This window comes from Sardina pilchardus, chromosome 6 (genome assembly GCF_963854185.1).
Source record: "Sardina pilchardus chromosome 6, fSarPil1.1, whole genome shotgun sequence".
Lineage (NCBI taxonomy): Eukaryota > Metazoa > Chordata > Actinopteri > Clupeiformes > Clupeidae > Sardina > Sardina pilchardus.
In genome coordinates this window covers 18,711,659-18,731,658 of record NC_084999.1, presented here as the reverse complement: position 1 = coordinate 18,731,658, position 20,000 = coordinate 18,711,659, and the positions used below count along the sequence as shown (strand labels likewise).

The 20,000-nt window shown below is 48.5% G+C and overlaps 1 protein-coding gene across 1 annotated transcript in view; it reads right to left on the bottom strand.

Moving 5' to 3' along the window:
• Positions 1-20,000, bottom strand: part of csmd3a (CUB and Sushi multiple domains 3a) — a 191,899-nt gene that overhangs the window by 86,435 nt on the left and 85,464 nt on the right. Inside the window, exons 27-32 of the mRNA XM_062539706.1 lie at positions 19,181-19,372; positions 16,892-17,030; positions 15,606-15,790; positions 14,807-15,001; positions 9,708-9,824; positions 33-146 (exon numbers count right to left, since the gene is read on the bottom strand). Coding sequence (XP_062395690.1) covers positions 33-146; positions 9,708-9,824; positions 14,807-15,001; positions 15,606-15,790; positions 16,892-17,030; positions 19,181-19,372 — 942 coding nt within the window. The remainder of the gene's footprint in view (positions 1-32; positions 147-9,707; positions 9,825-14,806; positions 15,002-15,605; positions 15,791-16,891; positions 17,031-19,180; positions 19,373-20,000) is intronic.

Here is a 20,000-nt window from a genome sequence, read left to right as displayed (position 1 = left end):
ATTGACGTTTGGTTCGGTTCGGTTTGGTTTACCTGAGTGAGAGCCATGTAAGGAGGCCAGTAGGGGGGACTCTTGCGAGGGTCCGTCATAAATCTCCACCATGTCATGCGTGGTCGTTTGGAAGACGACAAACTGCCCAAAGAGCACTGTGGACAAGAAAAAAAACAATGTTACGAGAATAAATCGCCACCGTCGAACATGTGTTCTACTGAGGAGGATATGTCTATGCCCAGTCACCTCTGAGTGACACGCGTCCCCCTGAGAGAAAGATTCCTCCGTCACACCACGGGCATCCCTCTTTGGTTCCACGCCATTTTTTTCTACCGATTTGTTTTTTGTCTATTTTCTGATGATACAGTGTTTTTTCTCTCTCTCTCTCCCTCCTATCTGGTATCTCACGAAAGCCTTGGCAGTTGACAGCAGACACGGTATCTGTCTCTAATAACATGGCACATGGCTACTATATAAATAAATAAAAACACTCACAGAGAGACACAATTTCGCACCGCGTTTGAGTGGTAATGAGACTGAAGCAGCCCGGGCGACCGCCATCGCAGCGCAATCCTCCCCAATCTCTCACCCCACTTACAGTTCCCTCCCTAGACAATCATTGCTTATCAAATCTGTCTCGCGCCAGGGTGACCAGGTTCAGAACCTCCACCACCGTGGAGAACCCAACCCTCCACAACCCCCCCAACCCCCGCCAATCCCTCCCCACCAGCTCAACCCATATCCCGCCACGCTCCAAATTTTCCACAGCAGGAGCAGAAGAAATCCAATAGACTCATACAACAACAGTAAAAGATGGGGGGGGGAAAGGAATCAATACTCAATGTGCCGCTGAGGTAACTCAAGACCGCTTGCCCCGAGGCCACTAAACAGAATATGCCTGCAGGAAAAGACAGCAGCATTAGCAGGCGATCAGCAGCCATAAGTGGAGGGTGATGCAGGTGCAAAACGCACGTTAGTGTACAGTACGTGACTCGATCCCTTTTTTTCTGTTGTTTTTTGGTGCAAATTTAGACCCCAAATCTGCCTGGCATTTCATGCATCTTTACAAGAGCGTAAACAACGTTTGATGACAGCTGGCTTTTTTCTCCCCTCTACATTGTGCAATTGCAGCTGCTATACAGGCAGTCACAACTGCACCAAAAACAGCCTCATTCGTATTCGGTGACGTGACGCTAAAATGTCATTCCTACAATACCGCCACCTGAATACAATGGAGGGCTTTTTTCGAGTGCGCCGTTCACGAGCAACTGCTTTGTGCCTTCCCGCTCTCTGCCCTCGTGCTGAACAGATTTCCGCTATCATTTCCCATTCCAAACTGCTTGGGAGGAGAGCTGACATCAAAAATATGGTGAATATATATATATGAAAGAAAAATAAATGCACATCACTGGCGAATAGTGATTTTGAACAAATAAGAAAATGAATTATGCACTAAGCAGAGTGGGGAGTCAAAACCACCATCTCCTGAGGACCACTCGCAAGCACATGCAAACAGATGTTAGCATAAAAGTCACGCCATTCACAACAGCCCTAATTGCTTAATTCAGCATTTATGATGCTCTACTCTCTTTGGCTCCGCTGACCTATCATCGCTCATCACTGTTGTTATGGGCCCTACTGTTACACGCAGCGCGGCAACAAGAGCGTTGCGCTTGTTTGCTCGTTCCCTGCTATTTCCAGCTCTAGCGTGGCCAGACTGGATGGGGAACAATTAGTGAAGTAGGAAGAGCAAAGGCTTTTTGTTCCATGTCTTTTAAACCATCATAAATGTCACGTGAAGCCATTTCCAGCCTCCGCTTTGGCATTCCCCGTACTCTTGGGTGTTTAATTAATCACTAGGTTCATGGGAAGCGTTCTTCCCTTTCACATCACCCCTCTTCTATCCCCCCCTTTTTCTGTCTTTTCTCTTTTCTTCTTCCTGTTCGAGGCCCTCATCCAAAGGAGCCATTACGATGACGGTGCTACACGCAGGGATCAAGGCATCGTCGCAGTCGCTCTTGTCGCGGGCGGGCTAACCTCTCGGCACGCACGCAGCTGCTTTCTGCTCATTAAGTGCAATCCAAAGCACTTCCTGTGGAATCAGAGGCAGCAGACCACTGCTGAGCAGTGTGCATGTGTGTGTGTGTGTGTGTGTGTGTGTGTGTGTGTGTTGGTGTTAGTGTGAACCCACTTGAGGAGCATGCAGCACAATCGACATCATCTCGACATGGTGACTCATTCGTTCTGACCTATTATTCACACAAGCACTATTACAACACACACACACACACACACACACACACACACACACACACAGAGAGAGAGAGAGAGAGAGAGAGAGAGAGAGAGAGAGAGAGAGAGAGAGAGATAGGGAGAGAGGGAGAGACACACACACACACACACACACACACACACACACAAACACCTTTCCTTTTCAGAACAGAAGTAGATAATAAAAACTCAGAAATCAAGGACTCTTTAGTGCCTTGAAATACATCCTGGCCTCTTGTCGATCGATTCCCTGGCTATTTGAGAGCGGAACTGCCCCACATAAAGGACCAGGGTGGTGAGAAATCAGACGAGGCCTGGCGAGTGTAAAACACGCTTAAAATGCTGACAAACACAAGACCACCAGCCTCAAAAGTGCTGAGAGGAACTGAAATAGGGCGACCAACGGAGAACAACGAGACCAACAGGCAGGAGGACGCCCCGCGGTGTTCTACAAGACAGGGGCAGGGGGGAGAGAGAGAGAGAGAGAGAGAGAGAGAGAGGAGAGAGAGAGAGAGAGAGAGAGAGAGAGGGAGAGAGAGGGAGAGAGAGAGAGAGGGGAGGGGGGGGGAGAGGGGGAGAGAGAGAGAGAGAGAGGGAGAGAGAGAGAGGGAGTGAGAGAGAGAGAGAGAGGGGAGGGGGGGGGGGAGGGAGAGAGAGAGAGAGAGAGGGGAGAGAGAGAGAGAAATGAGAGAGAGAGAAATGAGTGAGAACCAGAAGTAGGAAGGAGAGTCTGTACATATACAGTGACCTCCATAAGTATTTGAACACATGCCAAAGTTGACTATAAAGAGGAATATAAAATCTCTTGATCTTTTGGAAATTGATCTTAATGCCTTAAATAAAAAATGAGGACAAAAAGATGATTACATTCGTCTTTATAGTCAACTATACACATACAGTACAGTATACACACATCTCCCCTCTTCTCCTTTGATTGGCGACTGTTTGTAGATCTAATCTTGTGCGGTGCAATATTTTCCAAATCTTCCTTTAACACCCCCCTGTACCAATCATTTTGTGGGGACAAGGTGACCGTTTTAATATATGCTTGTGTATGGCACATACTGTAGTTCAGAGAAGTAATAATATTTACTTGTCGGATGCTGTAGAGCAGGGACAAACACTACTGCGAGATTAGTGGCATGTTGCATAAAGCCTGAATTCAACATTGAGCGGAGGCGAACGTTCTGGTGGGCTCTATTTCCTTGAACTTTTAAATATGAACACTGTGTTAAAATAGTTAATTTCGGAGAAAAAAAGGGTCGCTTTTAAACGCAAACAAGATGGCAAGTAACAAGGCCGTTGCCGTGAACATTTGCCTCTGCTTGCTGACTCTCAATGCACCCCAGGCTTTAGGCTCAACATTCTACTTATCTAGTTTGATACCGTAACCTTCAGGCAGGTCACACAATATTACGTAAAGCACAGTTTCACATATCGTACCATTCTCTAACTCTACAACCCAGCGAGTTACGACACTTGCAACATACTTCACGCGTCGGGGACCTATCAAACTTCTCAATTAAACACTGTTGCCATAGAAACACTACTTGTTTCCCCCCCCCCTTCACTCATCTAATTCCAGAGCCCCTGGAAATGCTCTGCTCCCCGTGTCACTTCTCCGCTCCTCGTCAGTCAAGGAAATGATGCGGGGCTCGAACTGGCATCCACCCTGGCATACAGTACACACATGCCACTGTTGTCAAGTGTGCCATCAGTGAGCGCCGCGCCACTGAGACGACTGTTGATGCTCGCTCGTCTCAGGACCTCCTAATTGGGTTATTTGACTGATTTAGAGAGAGGGGAAAAACACGGATGTGGCACAATTACAGAGCAAAGTCCTCCCCTTGCCTCCATCGAGCTAAGCCCATGCCTAATCACTTAGCATGGCTGAGGTGGCGATCAACTCCTCTGCTCTCCTCTCCTCTCCTCGCCGGCTGCAGTGTGTGACAAACACAAGCCGAGCTCTTAATTGGGAGTGTGCTGCTCGGTGTGGCGGGATAATAACAGCCGGTGTTTGCTCTGCTAAAAGGAGCCCAAAAAATCTGTGTCACTCTCTCCAACCCCCCCTCCCTTCACACACACACATACAGCCAGACACACACACACACATCAGCAGAAGCTGCAGCAGGCTGTGAGTCACACCTCGGGAGTCTGCTTTCTTCCAATGCAATTCATCTTAGCGTCGCACATCTTAGCACATGGCTCGCCTGAGGCTAAGTAAACCTCCTCTTTTTTTGTTGTAATAATGAGAAATATAATGAAAGTTAAGGGAGGTGGAAGAGGTTAGCGGGGCACTTGTGACTGTGTGTGTGTGTGTGTGTGTGTGTGTGTCTATGTGTGTATGTGTGTGTGTGTGTGTGTGTGTGTGTGTGTGTATGGGGGGGTCCAATACAATACGAATATCACTCTTTTAAATGAATCTCAGCCATTAAAAAGCTAGGGTGCTCTAACAGTCACATGAAGGTAATATTCAACTGTCAGGCAAATAGGTCTCTCTCTCTCTCTCTCTCCCTCTCCCTCTCCACATCCCTCTCTCTCTCTCTCTCCCTCTCACTTTCTCTCTTTCTCTAGCTCCTAACATCTATTTGAATCAAGCAGGAAACAAAAGAGGACAAATTCTCCTAGCCATCCATTATCATGTTGGTTTCAAAACAAGGGTTGAGAGCAGAACTAAACATGGGTCATGTCATCCACACAGCTCTCCTGGGGCCTGATCATCATGGCTACACTACACTGGAGCTTTTTGGAGGCTGCACTGAATGACAAGTTCCACACAAACAGCCTTACACACACACACACACACTGCAGACACACACATACAAATAAACACATGCACACACACAGTCCTTCCCTCACACGAACAGACACGTTTACACACCCCCACCTTTTTCACTCTCTCTCACAAAAACACTAGCACAGAAACACACACACACACACACACACACAACACAACACACACAACACACACACACACACACACACACACACACACACACACACACACACACACACACACACACACACACACAAATACACACACACACACACACACACACACCCAAACACAAACAATCCCACACAAGCACACAGAGAGCCACATACAGTACTATACGAGAGCCATGCTGACAGGGCGGCTGATGAGAGCGGAGGCTGCGAGCGGCAGTCTCACACCCCAGCGCACCGCAGCGTGAGGAGGCACGGCATGGAGCCCCCCGCCCCAGCAGCCCTCGCCCAGCAGCCTGGCTCTTCCTGCTCCGCTCACGCTGCCCACCACTGCCCACCACAGCCCACTCTCCTCTCCCACTCACCTACTGTACTCACCCTGCCATCTAGCCATACACTCATCCTGTGGTAGTGGCGGCCCCTAAATGTTACTTATTTTTGACGGGGGTGTGTGTGGTGGTGGTGGTAGTGGTGGTAGTGGGGGGTGCTCTTGGAATGCCTCATCGCCTCTTGTTTTGAGATAAGGGATAATCTATCTGTTCATCCATTCATTTATTCATGGGAGGCAAATTTGAGGGAACACTCCCCACAATACACACACACACGCGCACACACGCACAGACGCACACACACAAACACACACACACACACACACACACCAAAAACCCCAAAAATATGGACAGGTTTGGCGAAATTGTGGATGAGCTGGCTAACGCGTCCTGTCGTGCGGGCCCACAGGACTCAGTGATGAGCCTGACAGGGGCGTTCTGTCACAACCACACCCCTTCCCCAGTCCACACGCGCTGGCGTCTGATGAAGAGCGGGCAGAGTGCGGAGAGCTTTGCCAAGTTAGCTAATTTGTTTACTGAGCAGAGAGTGCATTTCATACCATGTGCACCACTCTTAGTCATGCATCACTTCCCAGGGCTTTAAAGCACAATGCTAAATGGATGTTTGGCTACTTTACTTATTTTGTGTATGCGGGGGGGGGGGGGGGGGGGGGGGTGGGGGGGGGGGGAGTAGACACACAAAACTATTCATGTGATCACAATCTGAGCCTTGGGCTGACAATTTGTGAATAATTCATTTTCTAGAATAAAGTGGTTGTCTGAAAAATGTCCAGAATCATTCTTTGTGGCAGCTCTTGTTCCATATAGTAAAAAGGCAGCCCGTGTAACCTGACTCTGCCCATTCTTCACAGTTCTATTTCATTACTGCCAATTAATTAACATAATGTCCTGGATCCAACCCTAGAAATTATGTTTTTTTTTTTTTTTTTAAACCCATCAGCATATATTGGGGATGGTATGGCGTTAGCATTCCTTTTGGTTCCTGGTGGTGAATTTCCGTTAATGTGGGTGTTTGGGAGAAGAAGAGGAGAGAAAGAAAGAATGGATCTACTGATAGATAGTGAGAGAAAAGGATAAAGAGAACAACAGAAAACCCATTAGAGGGTAGGATTAGAATAAAAGACTTGGTCAGGACAAGCACTAGTAGAGTGAATGAAGTAACTGCCATTTCAATGCATTTTATTATGTCTAGGTACTTGGAGGTACAACTCACCATTGGAAAACAATTATCAATTTAATGAAACATTTTACTGCAGTGTTTGTTGCTTGCCATTGTTTTTCTCTGAGCCATTTAATTTAACCATGTAAAAAAGAAGAAAGAACCTTATCATGCCCAGAGGCTTGGAATATTTACATACTCTAATAGTCTAATGGGAACTCTCACACTGAACCCTAAATTAAATGACGGCCAAAGTGCAAGGTCTAAGACTAACTAAAGCCAATTTATTTTCTTGATCCCTGCAACAGTATTGCTGGGCCTTTTCATGATTGTAAACAACGTAAAACCTAACTCTATCCACTGACAGATATTTCCCAAAACTATCACTAACTCCAGCCCGCTGTTTGACGACACAAACCCCTTCAACTATCACTGGCTGAACCATGAGCTCGTTAAGAAAACGCTGCCATTCAATATCATTAACTCAAGCCATCACAGCTTGCACCCATTTGATACACTATTCCCCGGGTGGAAAGAGGCCCAATTGTTCACCTCTTTTGGAAGATGACGACAACGACGACGACAAAGCAATGGAGCATAATTTCAAGAAATGTGCTTTTGGAAATCAAGGAAAACATGTGATCGCTAGGCAAAACGCATTTGCTAATTTACTTTAATACGATGAGCGAGATCTTAAGTGCATACAGTGTGTCAGCTCAACGCGCTCACACATCACACGTATGCTGCACTTCAAGCATGACACACACATTGCTCATTATCTGATATGGCACTGTCTGTGCCTGTCATCTGAATTGTTCCTTTTCTTTAATGCCGAACATGCCATAAACATTTACAGACACCGTTAACATGTGAACGTGGATGTGGACACGAGAATTTATGGCGCAGTATTTCAGGGTGACCTTTCTTGGTAAGTATTCTCGGCTTTAACCGGGGCCTTGGCAAACATGAATACGGAGGTTGGAGCCGCAGCTGTGAGAGTTGTGAAATAACGGTGGTGACCCTGAGCCTGCACGTTGCACTTTGGGTTAGCCTATAACACCAGTTTATTCATGCAAGAACAAGAGTAGGCTATTTAGCATACTTGCCAGGACACTACACAAATAAGATGGTTGAGGATGTTGTTTTGAGATAAGGGCTGATCTACTGTATCTACTCATCCGTCCATGCTTTCATTCATTTATTCATGAGAAGGCATATTTGGCACGTTCAACGTTGACTTTTCAAGCTACTGCATGCTGGCCCGGCTCCTAGACCACTATTACACTACCACTCCCCAGCTAACAACTGTAACTTCAACTTTTTCCGCTGTCAAGGTAGCAAAAGTGTGTTTAGACAAACCCTAAACACACTACACCTTGGACACCTCCAGACGATCCCTTTTAGATAGCTGAAATAGGGCTCTATATACAGTATCAGAGGCTGAATAAAGCAGCAGTCCATTTCACTATTCATATGCTTTTCAGTGGTTAGCATAGTAGCTTAATCACTAAAATAGGCTGTTAAGGAGGTTACTTTGGGTAAGGGCTACAAAACGACTGAGATGCACTGCACAGCACAGTGGATGTCTGCAAACTGGTATAAACTGAAACTTGTCCTCTTATGAAGACCGGATGCCATTTCAGCGGTTGTGTCTTGTTGAAGCTGTTGTGTGCTGATGCTCATGGCTGGTTTCACCTGTTAGTGTGTTGCTGAAAACTGCCATCGCAGGACTCTGCTCTGTCCCTGACAGCTAAATTTGCCCAACCAACCGTGGCATGGTCAACACCGGCGGCGGGGGAAGTTGGTGTAAGAGGGACTAACCCTTTTGGCTGGTATATGTGCCATCTGCACGGAGTGACAAAGTTGATCGTGCACATCTGCGTAAAAAATTCAAACTGACGCTGAGTCAGCACTCAATTTAATCTCCAATAAGTCTGTGGATTCATTCTTAAAATCGCATGCGCTCTGGGCCGAAGTAGCTTCTCACATCCAAACATTTGGCCTTGAATGCAGCGAGGATTCAAAGGCTCCAAAAAATGCAATGGGGACACTCATGTGTGTCGGTCACATGAAGGCAAACAAATTGGAGGTCAAGAGAATATTGCAAAAGAGAGTGCCAAAGATGTAGTGACTGTCAAAGACCACACTCATGCTTTTCAGCATTCCTAACTGCTAAAAGCCTACATTCAGGGGTAAAATTACATCCTAACATCTCTTTGATACCTACCCTTCACCATAAGTGTTGCATGTGAAACCACCGACTCCTTAGTTTAGAATATTTCATGGTCAATTGCACTGCCTATGATGGCAAACCACTAGCTTACACCTGACCCACACACCCGGACACACACACAAACAATCAAGCCGAGCCTTTCAGCGCCGAGCTGCGGTGGGATCCGTCTCTCCGTCTGTGCTCCAGTCTGAGGGGCCCCTTCCCGGGCTCCAGAGTGGGCCTTTCCATGCCCCGGCACCGAGCTTAATCTCAGTTCGCTCATCAGCGCGCCGGCTACCGCCATGAATTATATATCAGGCTGAGCTCGATAGTTATGTCTTGGCCTCTGCGGAGCGCCGAAGCCAAGTGCTAAAGGAATCGGCGTGGCTCGCCTCAAGGTTTTTTTTTTTTTATTCTCCCCCTTTTACACAGACCAGCTCCCTATGCGGAACCTTTCCTTGCTGGTTGCTAGGAGACCAATCAACCCTTCTTATTTATGCAAATTTAATGAACACATGCCCCCCCCCCCATCCCCACCCACCCAAAGCCCACCCCACCCACCCTCCAAGCATAACCACTACCCGCCTCCTCCCCAGTGCCCCTGAAATTTTTGTCAATAATCCACGGGGGGATAAGAGGTCCCCTGCTGTGAGCTCAGACACGCAGCATGCACACACACACACACACACACACACACACACACACACACACACATACCAACACACCAACACAAACATTCACATTCAAGATGGCAAAAGCCCCGACGCCCGAGACTTACCAAACTCTCCCGGCACGGCGACTGCGTAGAGGCACGTGTGGCCCAGGGTGTAGTTGCGCGGGTAGTTGGGCGACAGCACCGTCCCCTCGGATCCAGTCGAGCGGCTTCCGCACGGAGCTGCGACACCAAACACAAAACAAAAAAACAGTGAGGGATCAAAGCCGTCGGCGACGGGTGGTAGTGTGTGTGTGTGTGTGTGGGGGGGGGGGGGCATGAGTCACAATAAACCCCGCCGGGCTAAGGACGCTGGCGCTAACGTAGCGGAATATAATCACGCTGCGGGCAGACAGATGCCCCTGTCCTAGTGACCGCTGCGGTGCGGGAGCAAACCTCTGATCAAAGGAGATCTTAGACATTTGAAGTCGTGTTTCATGGAGGACCTTTGATTACTGCGCTCCCTCCACCTTTGATAATGCCATTAGTTGGCCATTAGGCCTTGCTTGTTACGAGTTCGGCATGGCGATTGCGCCGAGGCATGCTTTGAGTGTTAATGCCGTTAAGAAACCTAAAAGCAATGCTGCTTACTGCATGAGTCAATGCCGTTCGGGAATAGGAACTCTGCAAAAAGTACACAGCATTCCAGAACATTATGCTGCATTACGTCCTGGAACATAATGCCTACATGCCTTCAAAATACTGAAGCAATTGTGCGTACATAACTACCAAAATGGATATGGGGGACAGAAATAGATATGGATATTGCCATCATTTAAATAGCTGCAGCGTGAGAAGCTGAGGGAAGACTTTCATGTGAAATACTCAGATGTTGGAAGGCAACTTCTTTTTGCAGAGGTTGGAACAGCTTTAATAATGTAGACATACTTATGCATGCATGTACTGTACAGATGCAGCCATATCACTGCACGCCGTCCATAGAACAAGGAGGCTTTTGATGGCGGAGAGGCCCCATCTTCTAAAGTGGGGCACCTTGCACCTGACTCCCCAACCAATCAGACGCCTGTCAGTGTTATTAATGACTGCTGTCATATGTTGACAGGCATGATCACAGAGTATGACCAACACGACTTATCATCCAAATCGACACTGGCTCCGCTGAAGAATTATAATAAGTGCTGCTGTGCCTCGCCATATATTCCTCTAAGTGATTCCATAAAGTGTGGACGCGCGAATCTAGGTTTAGGACATTTAGGCCAAGATACAGTGACGTTACAGAAAACACCATTCGGCATCGTTCATTAAAACCAGCCACTCACATCTGCATAATTGGCAAAAGGTGTCAGTGTTCCGAACATCATATTCTCGCGTCTCTTTTTTTTGGGGAGATTGTTCTCGTAGGATAACTGACTCATTAAGCGGAGTCTACCGACCGTCTCGAGCGCTAACCACAGATAAAGACGTGCCCGGAGTGTGTGCTCGGTGACAGAACTGGATCATTAGTCATGAAATGTTTATGATCGCCTTAACATAAACACCGCGGGGGGGTCGACGGAGGAAGGTGTCAGGGAAAACAGGGCTCATTGCGATTTACGACCTTAACGTGGCGGAGTAACGCCACGGCATTACATTATATATGACGCATTTATACGACGAGGGAGTTTTATACTCTCCACCACCCCGCTGCCTTAGTGTTGAGAGATGATAGCCTCCTGGATCCCTGGGCAGAGAGAGGGGGGATCGCCCTCGACATATCTTTTCAAGACAGAAAAAATCTTTTTCTCCATTCACGCTGCGGGGGTCGAAACAGAAAAAGATAAAGCCGTGTCCCAAATCACTGTGAATGGAGAATTTAAAGCAGCACGCTCTGTCTCCCTCTAATCATTTCCAGCAGAACCGAGAGAAGTGAATGTTCTCGCTCCCTTTGCTCTCAGCGGAACAGGGGAAAGTGATGTCCTCTCGCCTCACGCTGTCACCGAAGCCTCGGAGGCTTCATTTGGTCTTCTCCGATCCCCTCCTCCTCGTGGCGCGCGAGCGCGGTGCAGCTGCATCCTGGGCTGATCCAGGAACAGCGGAGCAGATGTGTTTTACTCTGCTGCCTGGAGAAGGCGCCTCGATGATGCCTCTGTGCACTCTAAATGAAACATGGAGCCTCGCTCCCATCCCCGGTGGCCGGCACAGGTAAATTGGTCCTTCGTCTTCTCTAGAATAGAACAGCTGAGGCATGGCTCTCTCTCTCTCTCTCCATCTATCCTTCTCTATCTCTGTCTCTCTCTCTCTCTCTCCCTCTCTCGATGACTCTCTCTGTCTTACCCAGCCTCTCTTTCACATTCTCTCTCTGTCTTTCATTCTCTCTTTCCTTCTGTTTTGCTCTGTGTCTCTCGCTCGCGGTTTTCCCCGCTACGACACAGTGGAGCGTGCTGGATCTCGCACCCCTTGCGGATCCTCCAAGACAGGTGGGCCCCTACCAGGAGCTGCGTGTTTGCCTGGCAAGAATAATCAGCTGCAGCCTGGCGCCGAAGTGGAGCACCGCACAGATGTCTGTCACACACACACACACACACACACACACACACACACACACACACACACACACACACACACACACACACACACACACACAGGCTGCAATCCATTATTAATGGGGGTTCTGTTGTTGTGGAAGAAGCATTAGGCCGGTAATGAAACATATGTAGTGATTGTGCGGGTGCTGGATGACAGATCCTGCAGGCCTGCAGAGAGAGGGTGTGGGGATGAGGCAAAGGCCTCAATGAGGGAGGGGGAGGGCAGAGGCAGGGAGGGGGGGAGGGTCGCTAAGCACGTGCTATAATTGGTAAGAGACAGATGAGTGCAAACTGATGCTGGGTAAGAGCACTAGGAGATGCTGAGGTGTCTGATGCTGCTGCTGCTGCTGCTGCTGCCCCAGCTCTGCTGCTCTGTGTCCTGGGCGTACTGTAGCAGTGTCTTGGCATTCGCTCCAATACACACAGCTCCGGATGCAATTTCCACCTCCTCTCAAGCTTTGATTATGCATTTGTAAGTGTGTGTGTGTGTGTGTGTGTGTGTGTGTCTATATGGGCATATGCATGTACATATTTCAAAGCAGCATTTCATGTTTTTTTTTTCTGGGCATGTGTTTGCCGACTTTATTTTGAAACAGCAAGTGGAATAGAAAATAGCCGGTGTCTATCAGCGCAGCGCGGGCTTTCCCTTGTTGTTTATGAGAGCAGGCGCCTTCCTCGAGCGTCAGTTGAGCAGCCCGCATGGCCCCTGCCAAGAGCAATGGTGAGCAACCTTGGATGGAGAAAAACACCAGGCAGCTGCGATGCGCTCCGGATCCGTCTCGCTATGTTTTCATCTCTCATAAAGCCAGGTCAGAGATGAGTCATTGATAAAACTCTAACTCTCCTACGCTGTATTCAGGACGGCCATGATGCCTGAGCGTGGGCATGCTATTACATGATACTGTACCATCAATTCACCAACAGGGGGCCCGCAGCATTACAGTAATGGCTGACTCGTAACTTTTAAAGAAACAAGCCCACCATTCTGGTGGAAGGCTGTTGATAGGTGAGCTCAACTGTCTATCCTGAAGCAACAAGCTGATTGGCTGGAATGGGTTCTATGCACACACACCACTTGCTGTCTGTGCTAAGACATTTCCAGTCAGGGAGATTGAACGTAATCTCTGTCCGGTTCTTTAATTCATTGTTTTTGGAAAGAAACATTTACAGTAGCAGAAGCTACACTGTGTCCCAAAGCAGTGGTGGCTAGAAGTGCTGTCCTCCCATCTTTGAAATGACACTGTTTTGGCGACTAGCACTCCATCATGGCAGCCGTGGCCTACTGGTTAGGGTATCGGGCTTGGAACCGGAGGGTTGCCGGTTCGATCCCCGACCAGTCCACGGCTGAAGTGCTCTTGAGCAAGGCACCTAACCCCTCACTGCTCCCCGAGCGCCGCTGGTTGGGCATGCAGCTCACTGCTCCGGGTTAATGTGTGATTCTCTTCACTGTGTGCTGTGTGTGTTCACTAATTCGGTTAAATTGGGTTAAATGCAGAGAAACGAATTTCCCTCACGGGATCAAAAAAGTATATATTCTATTCTATTCTATTCTATTCTATTCATATCTACTGTATGGGCATGGATGTTTACAAGTATCCTGAGATTTTACAGGAAAATATGCTCTGCTGTGCATACAGCCCATTGTTTATGGGTTAGCCCAGGTCACTATGTTTGTTTCCCATTTAGAGAGTCACGACTGTGTAAGGCAATCTCTTGCAATGCACACACTGAACAGACAGCTAGGCGACCGCGCACGCAGCAATTATCTCACTTTGACAAAGTGTGTATTAGATTACGCTCGCAGACGGTACCTTTTAAACGATGGTACACATAAAACAACATCAACTTAGATGAAGTGCACTGACATTAAGCGTCATTTGTTGACGGAGCGAGCACTCATCATTACACCACTGCTCTCCCTGACAAGAATATTTAGTGCAGTCGTCAGGCCTTAGTGAAGACCACAGGAAAAATATCTTTAGAAGGGGGGGAAAAAGTTAATGCATACAATTGATCGGACCGAGCAGCGGCGCTGAGAGCCAGTGGCTTGGCAGGATGGCCCAGTCAATAGTTGGCATGGGCCGACCCAGTTGGGTGGGGAAGCATGGGGGTAGTGGTGGTGGTGGTGGTGGAGGTAGTGGTGGGGAGGTGGGAGGGGGGTATTGTGGGCCAGGCAATGGAAGGCAAGTCTATTTATGCAGTACAGCTTGTACACATCGGTAATTCAAGGTGCTTCACAAATGAGCCGCAACAAAAGGGGCACAGAGGAAAGCAGCGGATACTTCAATGGCCGCAATGCACTACAGCGAGAACATACAGGAGAGCTAGCTCACATGAAACAAACATTACAAATCAGAAATTAAAACGAAAAAGGATTGGATGGGTGGATGGATGGATCGTTTAATGGAAGCAGAGGGGAGAGGAGGAGAGGGCGGTGGGCGTGGGTGACCGTCACGTGACTGACCCCGTCAATAGCTGCCGCTAGCAAACCCAGCGAGCTGAGAAGGGATGAGGTGGATGAGATGAGGCATGGGATTGGACGCGGTGGGAACCATCAGGCCCGTGGGTGGGGGTGGATGGAGGGGTGGGTGGAGGGGTGGGGTTTCGGGTGGGGGCACGTGGGGGGTGTAGCGGCTTTACCTTGGCAGCTGGGCAGCGGCCGGCTCCACTCGGGCCGTCCGGTGTCGCCCATCTGGCAGGTGAGGGAGGAGTAGCCCTGCAGCAGGTAGCCGGCGTCGCAGTGGAAGGTCACGCTGGAGCCCAGCTTGTAGTCGCTCCCCAGCCGCGTGCCATTCATCACCGTGCCAGGATCGAAACACGACTCCCGCAGCTTGGCTTGGGTCCGCCAAGGAAGGAAGAGAGAGAGAGAGAGAGAGAGAGAGAGAGAGAGAGAGAGAGAGAGAGAGCACGAGGGCAGATTAAATGTGAGAAATAAATAAATAAACGGAGCGTGCAAACAGAGAGGGAGATAGAGAGACAGAAAGAGGGAGGCATAAACAGAGCAAGGGAGAGAGAGAGAGAGAGAGTGATAGATTTGAGGAAGGGAGTGGATTGAAAAGAAGTGTGGAGAACCACTGCTATGTCTTTTTTTTCTCTCTCTCTCTTTTTTTCTCTCTCCCCCCCTTCTGGTTTCATTATCAGTCGGCTGGCTTTGTGGGCGCTGTGTGTTCCAGTGATTCCAATGGATAAAGGGTTTGATGTTGAACCAAGCTCGAAAAAAAGACTTGGCCTTTCATTTCTGACACAACAAAAGGAAAATAAAAAAGGACCTGTGATTGAGACCACCGGCTCCCCTCAGAAAAAAAAAATCCCTCTTAAAATCCCTCTTTACACGTTTTTTTTTTCTCGGTTTTTTTTTCATGATTCCACTGAATGAAGCTCTATCTGCCAGGCACTTTGTAATGGACACAACTGTTCGTGATGGGGAACACTTCCATACCTTTGTACTCCAGGTGAAAGCCGGTGTAGCTGACGGAGCCGTCGCTGCGGAAGGCGATGTGCATGACGTTGGACGTGCTCTCCACCTTCTCCGGCAGCTTGCTGTCCTGAAAGGTCCCGATCAGGTGACTGCTGCTGCTGCCGTCGTAGATGTACAGGAAGTCGTAGTTGGGCTCGATGCTGAAGCTGCGGAGGGTTCGACAAGGGAGAAAAAGAAAAAGTCGATCGATATCATGATATTATTGTAGTCGATCGATATCACCGACATCGACTACAATGTGCTGCGGAAAAGCAACATCCAAACACTGGAGGAGGCAAGCAGAAAAAGATCACCATTATCATAACGACGGAGTGAAATGGAGCAGAGACATCCGATGATCTTTTTAAAAAATTAGACGAGGATTAAAAAATGAATGCGACGCGCGCGCGGTGCCAGAGATGCATAAACACGGCATCTGCGCCAGAACAGTAGGTGACAATATGTTGAGAAGGAAAAACCGCTGCCAAGACTATAAATCCGCCCGGTATGTCATGTTATTGTCCCCGGAGATTTAGAGAGGACCCTAGAGTCATACTAAGAAAAGGAGAGACGGAGAGAGAGAGAAAAGGAAAAACAGGGCAGAACTGTCTCATCCACATCAATCTCGGAGAGGGAAACTGAAGTGGGATCAGCCTGAAGAGGACGCATCAGGGCCCAGTACCTTGTTGTTCTGGATACGCGGGACATTCAGATGCGCCGAGAAAAACAAGATATCCTCTCGACGTGCCAACCCGAATCCAATATAGAGATAAGTCAGTCTATGCCTACTCACTCACAGAAAAGAAGTCCCTTAGCTGAAGATCCTGAAGATATCATGGAAGAATATAGGGAGGGAGTATGTGTATCTGGAGCGAGGGTGGAAATCTATTACTCATAATCATATTACCCATGCCTCGAAATGCCCCTTTTTATGGCATCCGAGCAAGACACATAAATAAACAACTTTTCAAAGAAGCACAGTCTGAAATTGACAGCTAGTTCATGCGAGGCCAATTGCCTTTTGATTAAATTGACACCCTTGTTTAATGTCTCCACACAGTCCGATCCATCTTTAAACATGAGCACATGCATGACTAGGAAGCTTCGATTTTCACGATTTCACACATTAGGGCTCTTCAGTAAAATAATATTTGCACTCGGCTGGAGAAAACACGTCCTCCTTTTCCCCCCCATACCTGCACGCGCGCCGATTCCGGGGCCCCTCGAGGTGAGCAAAGCAAATACGCCAGGGAGAAGCCCCCCCTCACCTGATGAAAGCCAGCGAGATAACGTAGTCCGTGTGCACGGTGACGAACCAGTCGCAGTCCTTGCTGTGGGGGTACGGGTGCGGGTAGTTGGGGGAGAGGATGAACCCGGACGAGCCCGTCACGTTCCCTCCACACGGAGCTGAGGAGAGGAGAGGAGAGGAGGAGGAGGAGAGAAAGAAGGAGAGAGGGAGGAAGAGAGAGAGAGGGAGGACAAGGTGGAGGTTGGAATGGGTCTCAGGGTAGCACCAGAGAAAGACAACATAAATCAACATTTGCGACAGAACCGATTAGCTGCCACATTTAACATTCCACTGAACGCGCGGGCCCATTCAGCACAAAAAAGAGGGGATGTATATATGTGTGTGTGTGTGTGTGTGTGTGTGTATGTGTGTGTGTATGTGTGTGTGTGTGTGTGTGTGTGTGTGTGTAGCCTGTGCATATTCCTGGGAGGGAATATATTCCTAAACTCCTCCTATATTCCTATGAGAGGGACCCTCAGTCAGAAAGGCCCCCTTCATCTCATCCGTCAGTTTTAAGGTGTGAAAGGATGTCTACCATGACCAGCCGTGACAGTTTAGCGTCCAGCCCGGTGACAAATGGTCACACTCCGCTGGGCGCTGCTCACTCGCCGGCCCCGCAGCGGGCGAATCCCGGTGGGCCATTACCGCCGTTACTCACCCGATTGTCTTCCCTCTGCATTACGGCCGCCTGTCACTCTCTCACACATGAGCTGTCACATACACACACACACACACACACACACACACACACACACACGTACACGTCTGCTGAGACAGAGGCCTTTGACGAGGGTGGGGGTGGGTGCCTTGGACGGATCACATTTTTACAACAAGAGATGGACCGAGGGCCTTCTGAAGCAGTGGTCATTTTGACACGTTACAGGACTGACGCATCCACACACACACACACACACACACACACACACACACACACACCACACACTGGTAATCTGTGTTTTAACCCCAGCGAGCGCCAGAGATTTGTTGTGGCAGATGTAGATGGCGCGTGGCGAGAAGAGGAGGCCATCGCGGAGGCCGTCTGCGTCTTAAGACCGACATTACACTTCCACCTGTTCCACCATCTGGGGTGTTGCTGCTGTACTGTAGCTAATTCAGATCCCAGGCCTCTGGGTACGGCCGCACGAGGAATTCACGACCGGTCCTCAAGAAGACGAATAAAAAGCACATTACCTCTACAGTATGCTACATTCAATTTACCGACATTGTAACCGGCTGGCTCTCGTGAGACAGGAGAAGGCAGCCGCTAATATAAAAAAAAACGAAAACTCTGCATACAGTGGCCCACACGCTGAAGACAAAAGCTTAGACAGATTTTTTCGCGTCAGTGGGGGAATGAATGTTTGACTTCATTGATGAACCACCTCCAGTGATTCAGAGCGCTTTGTTTTCCGACAGGGGCCACGCACATGCCTGCTGGCTGCGCGATAGCTTATTGCGAGCGTGCAGTAGACTTTATGGCAGCGGGCCATTCCACCTTTCACCTCTGGAGACATGACCGATGTCTAGAGCCTGTGCAGCACTTCACTCTGCCCGAACGTTGCCGAACGTTGCCGAACGTTGCCGAACGTTTCCCTCCTCAAGATCGTGTGCGGCTCTAACGTGCCGAGGGCTCCGTTGTGCAAGTGGCGGCGCCACATACTGTATAAGCGTAGAGTTTTCATGCCCACGTCAGTGTTATTTGTGGACACAAATCAATAACACACCGTATTCCTCACAGACTACACTAGAAACACATGCAAAATAAGACTTTCGGTTACTGCTTGGTAATCAATAGTTGTTGTTGGTTGTACCACAGGGACAGTGCTCGCCATTAGTCTGGTAATGATAAACAGTGTTCCATGTTTACAATACAAATTGGCATATACAAATATGCAAAAATCTCACAAAGTGAGAAAGTTTATAGTTAGGCTGATAAGCAAGACAATTGTGCATTTAATAACTAAAGCTTGAAAGTTTCACCGTATAATCTTCACCCCCCAAGGTTTAATTACAGACGTGGAGGCATTTTGCATCTGACCTCTGGTGACCTCTGGGGGGTCAATGACATCATCACTGCATTGTTCCACTGTTCACCGCATTATTCTCCACTGAATAGTGCATATCTTTCCAAATGTGTATGTTCACTCTAACACAAATGCTTACTGTATTGCCACTGTCTCAGACATCACCCTAAATCTCCCACCACATTCGACAAACGGAACGGACGCGAACGACCCCAATGACTTCAAATGCAGCGGCGTAAACTCACCTATGCAGGTGGGGGGGCTGGGCTGCCAGTAGTACCTGTTGTCCACCTGGATGCAGGTGATCTTGCCCTCCCCCTGCAGCTCGTAGCCCGGGTCGCAGACGAAGGTGACCGTGTCGCCCGGCTCCTTGCCGTCCCCGCTGCGCGTGCCGTTCATGGGCGTGCCGGGGTCCCTGCAGGCAGTGGCCACTGAGCCTGATGGGAGAAACGGCACACATCTAAATACCCAAACGCCCCCTTCACACCATCACAGTGTGACTACTCAGAGTTATCAAAATCACCTGCTTTCCACCATGACACAATTATGATTTTGAAGATATTTATATTTCAATTCAATTCAATTCAATTTCAATTCATAGAGCTTTATTGGCATGACTGTAAGTGTTACAGTGTTGCAATTTAAATATATAGTAAACTGCCTTGTTCAGCGCCATTTTCAATCCCTCCTGAATGCATACAGTACATAGGTTTGTGTGTTGAGGATACATACACGTATCTTTGAATCTTCGGTGCAACAAAGGACTCCTTGGTAGAATTTGAAGGATCTGCGTCACACATGTGCATTACTAGCCCACCTACAGGTCTGTGCATATAGGGCTGGTTCCCTATGGATTAAGTCCTGTTATACGCTCAAAGGCATGTACGTACGTGGATTAAGAACCTTTCGTTTCAATGAAGATTTCCTTTCTTCTCCTTTAGTCTACAGTAGGACTAGGCTTAGCCCATGTATAGGGGAGCTACGGATACACACACATGTACAAATCCTACGCCCACACACATACATGAGCATAGAAGAACCATGTACGTCGTACGTCATACATAC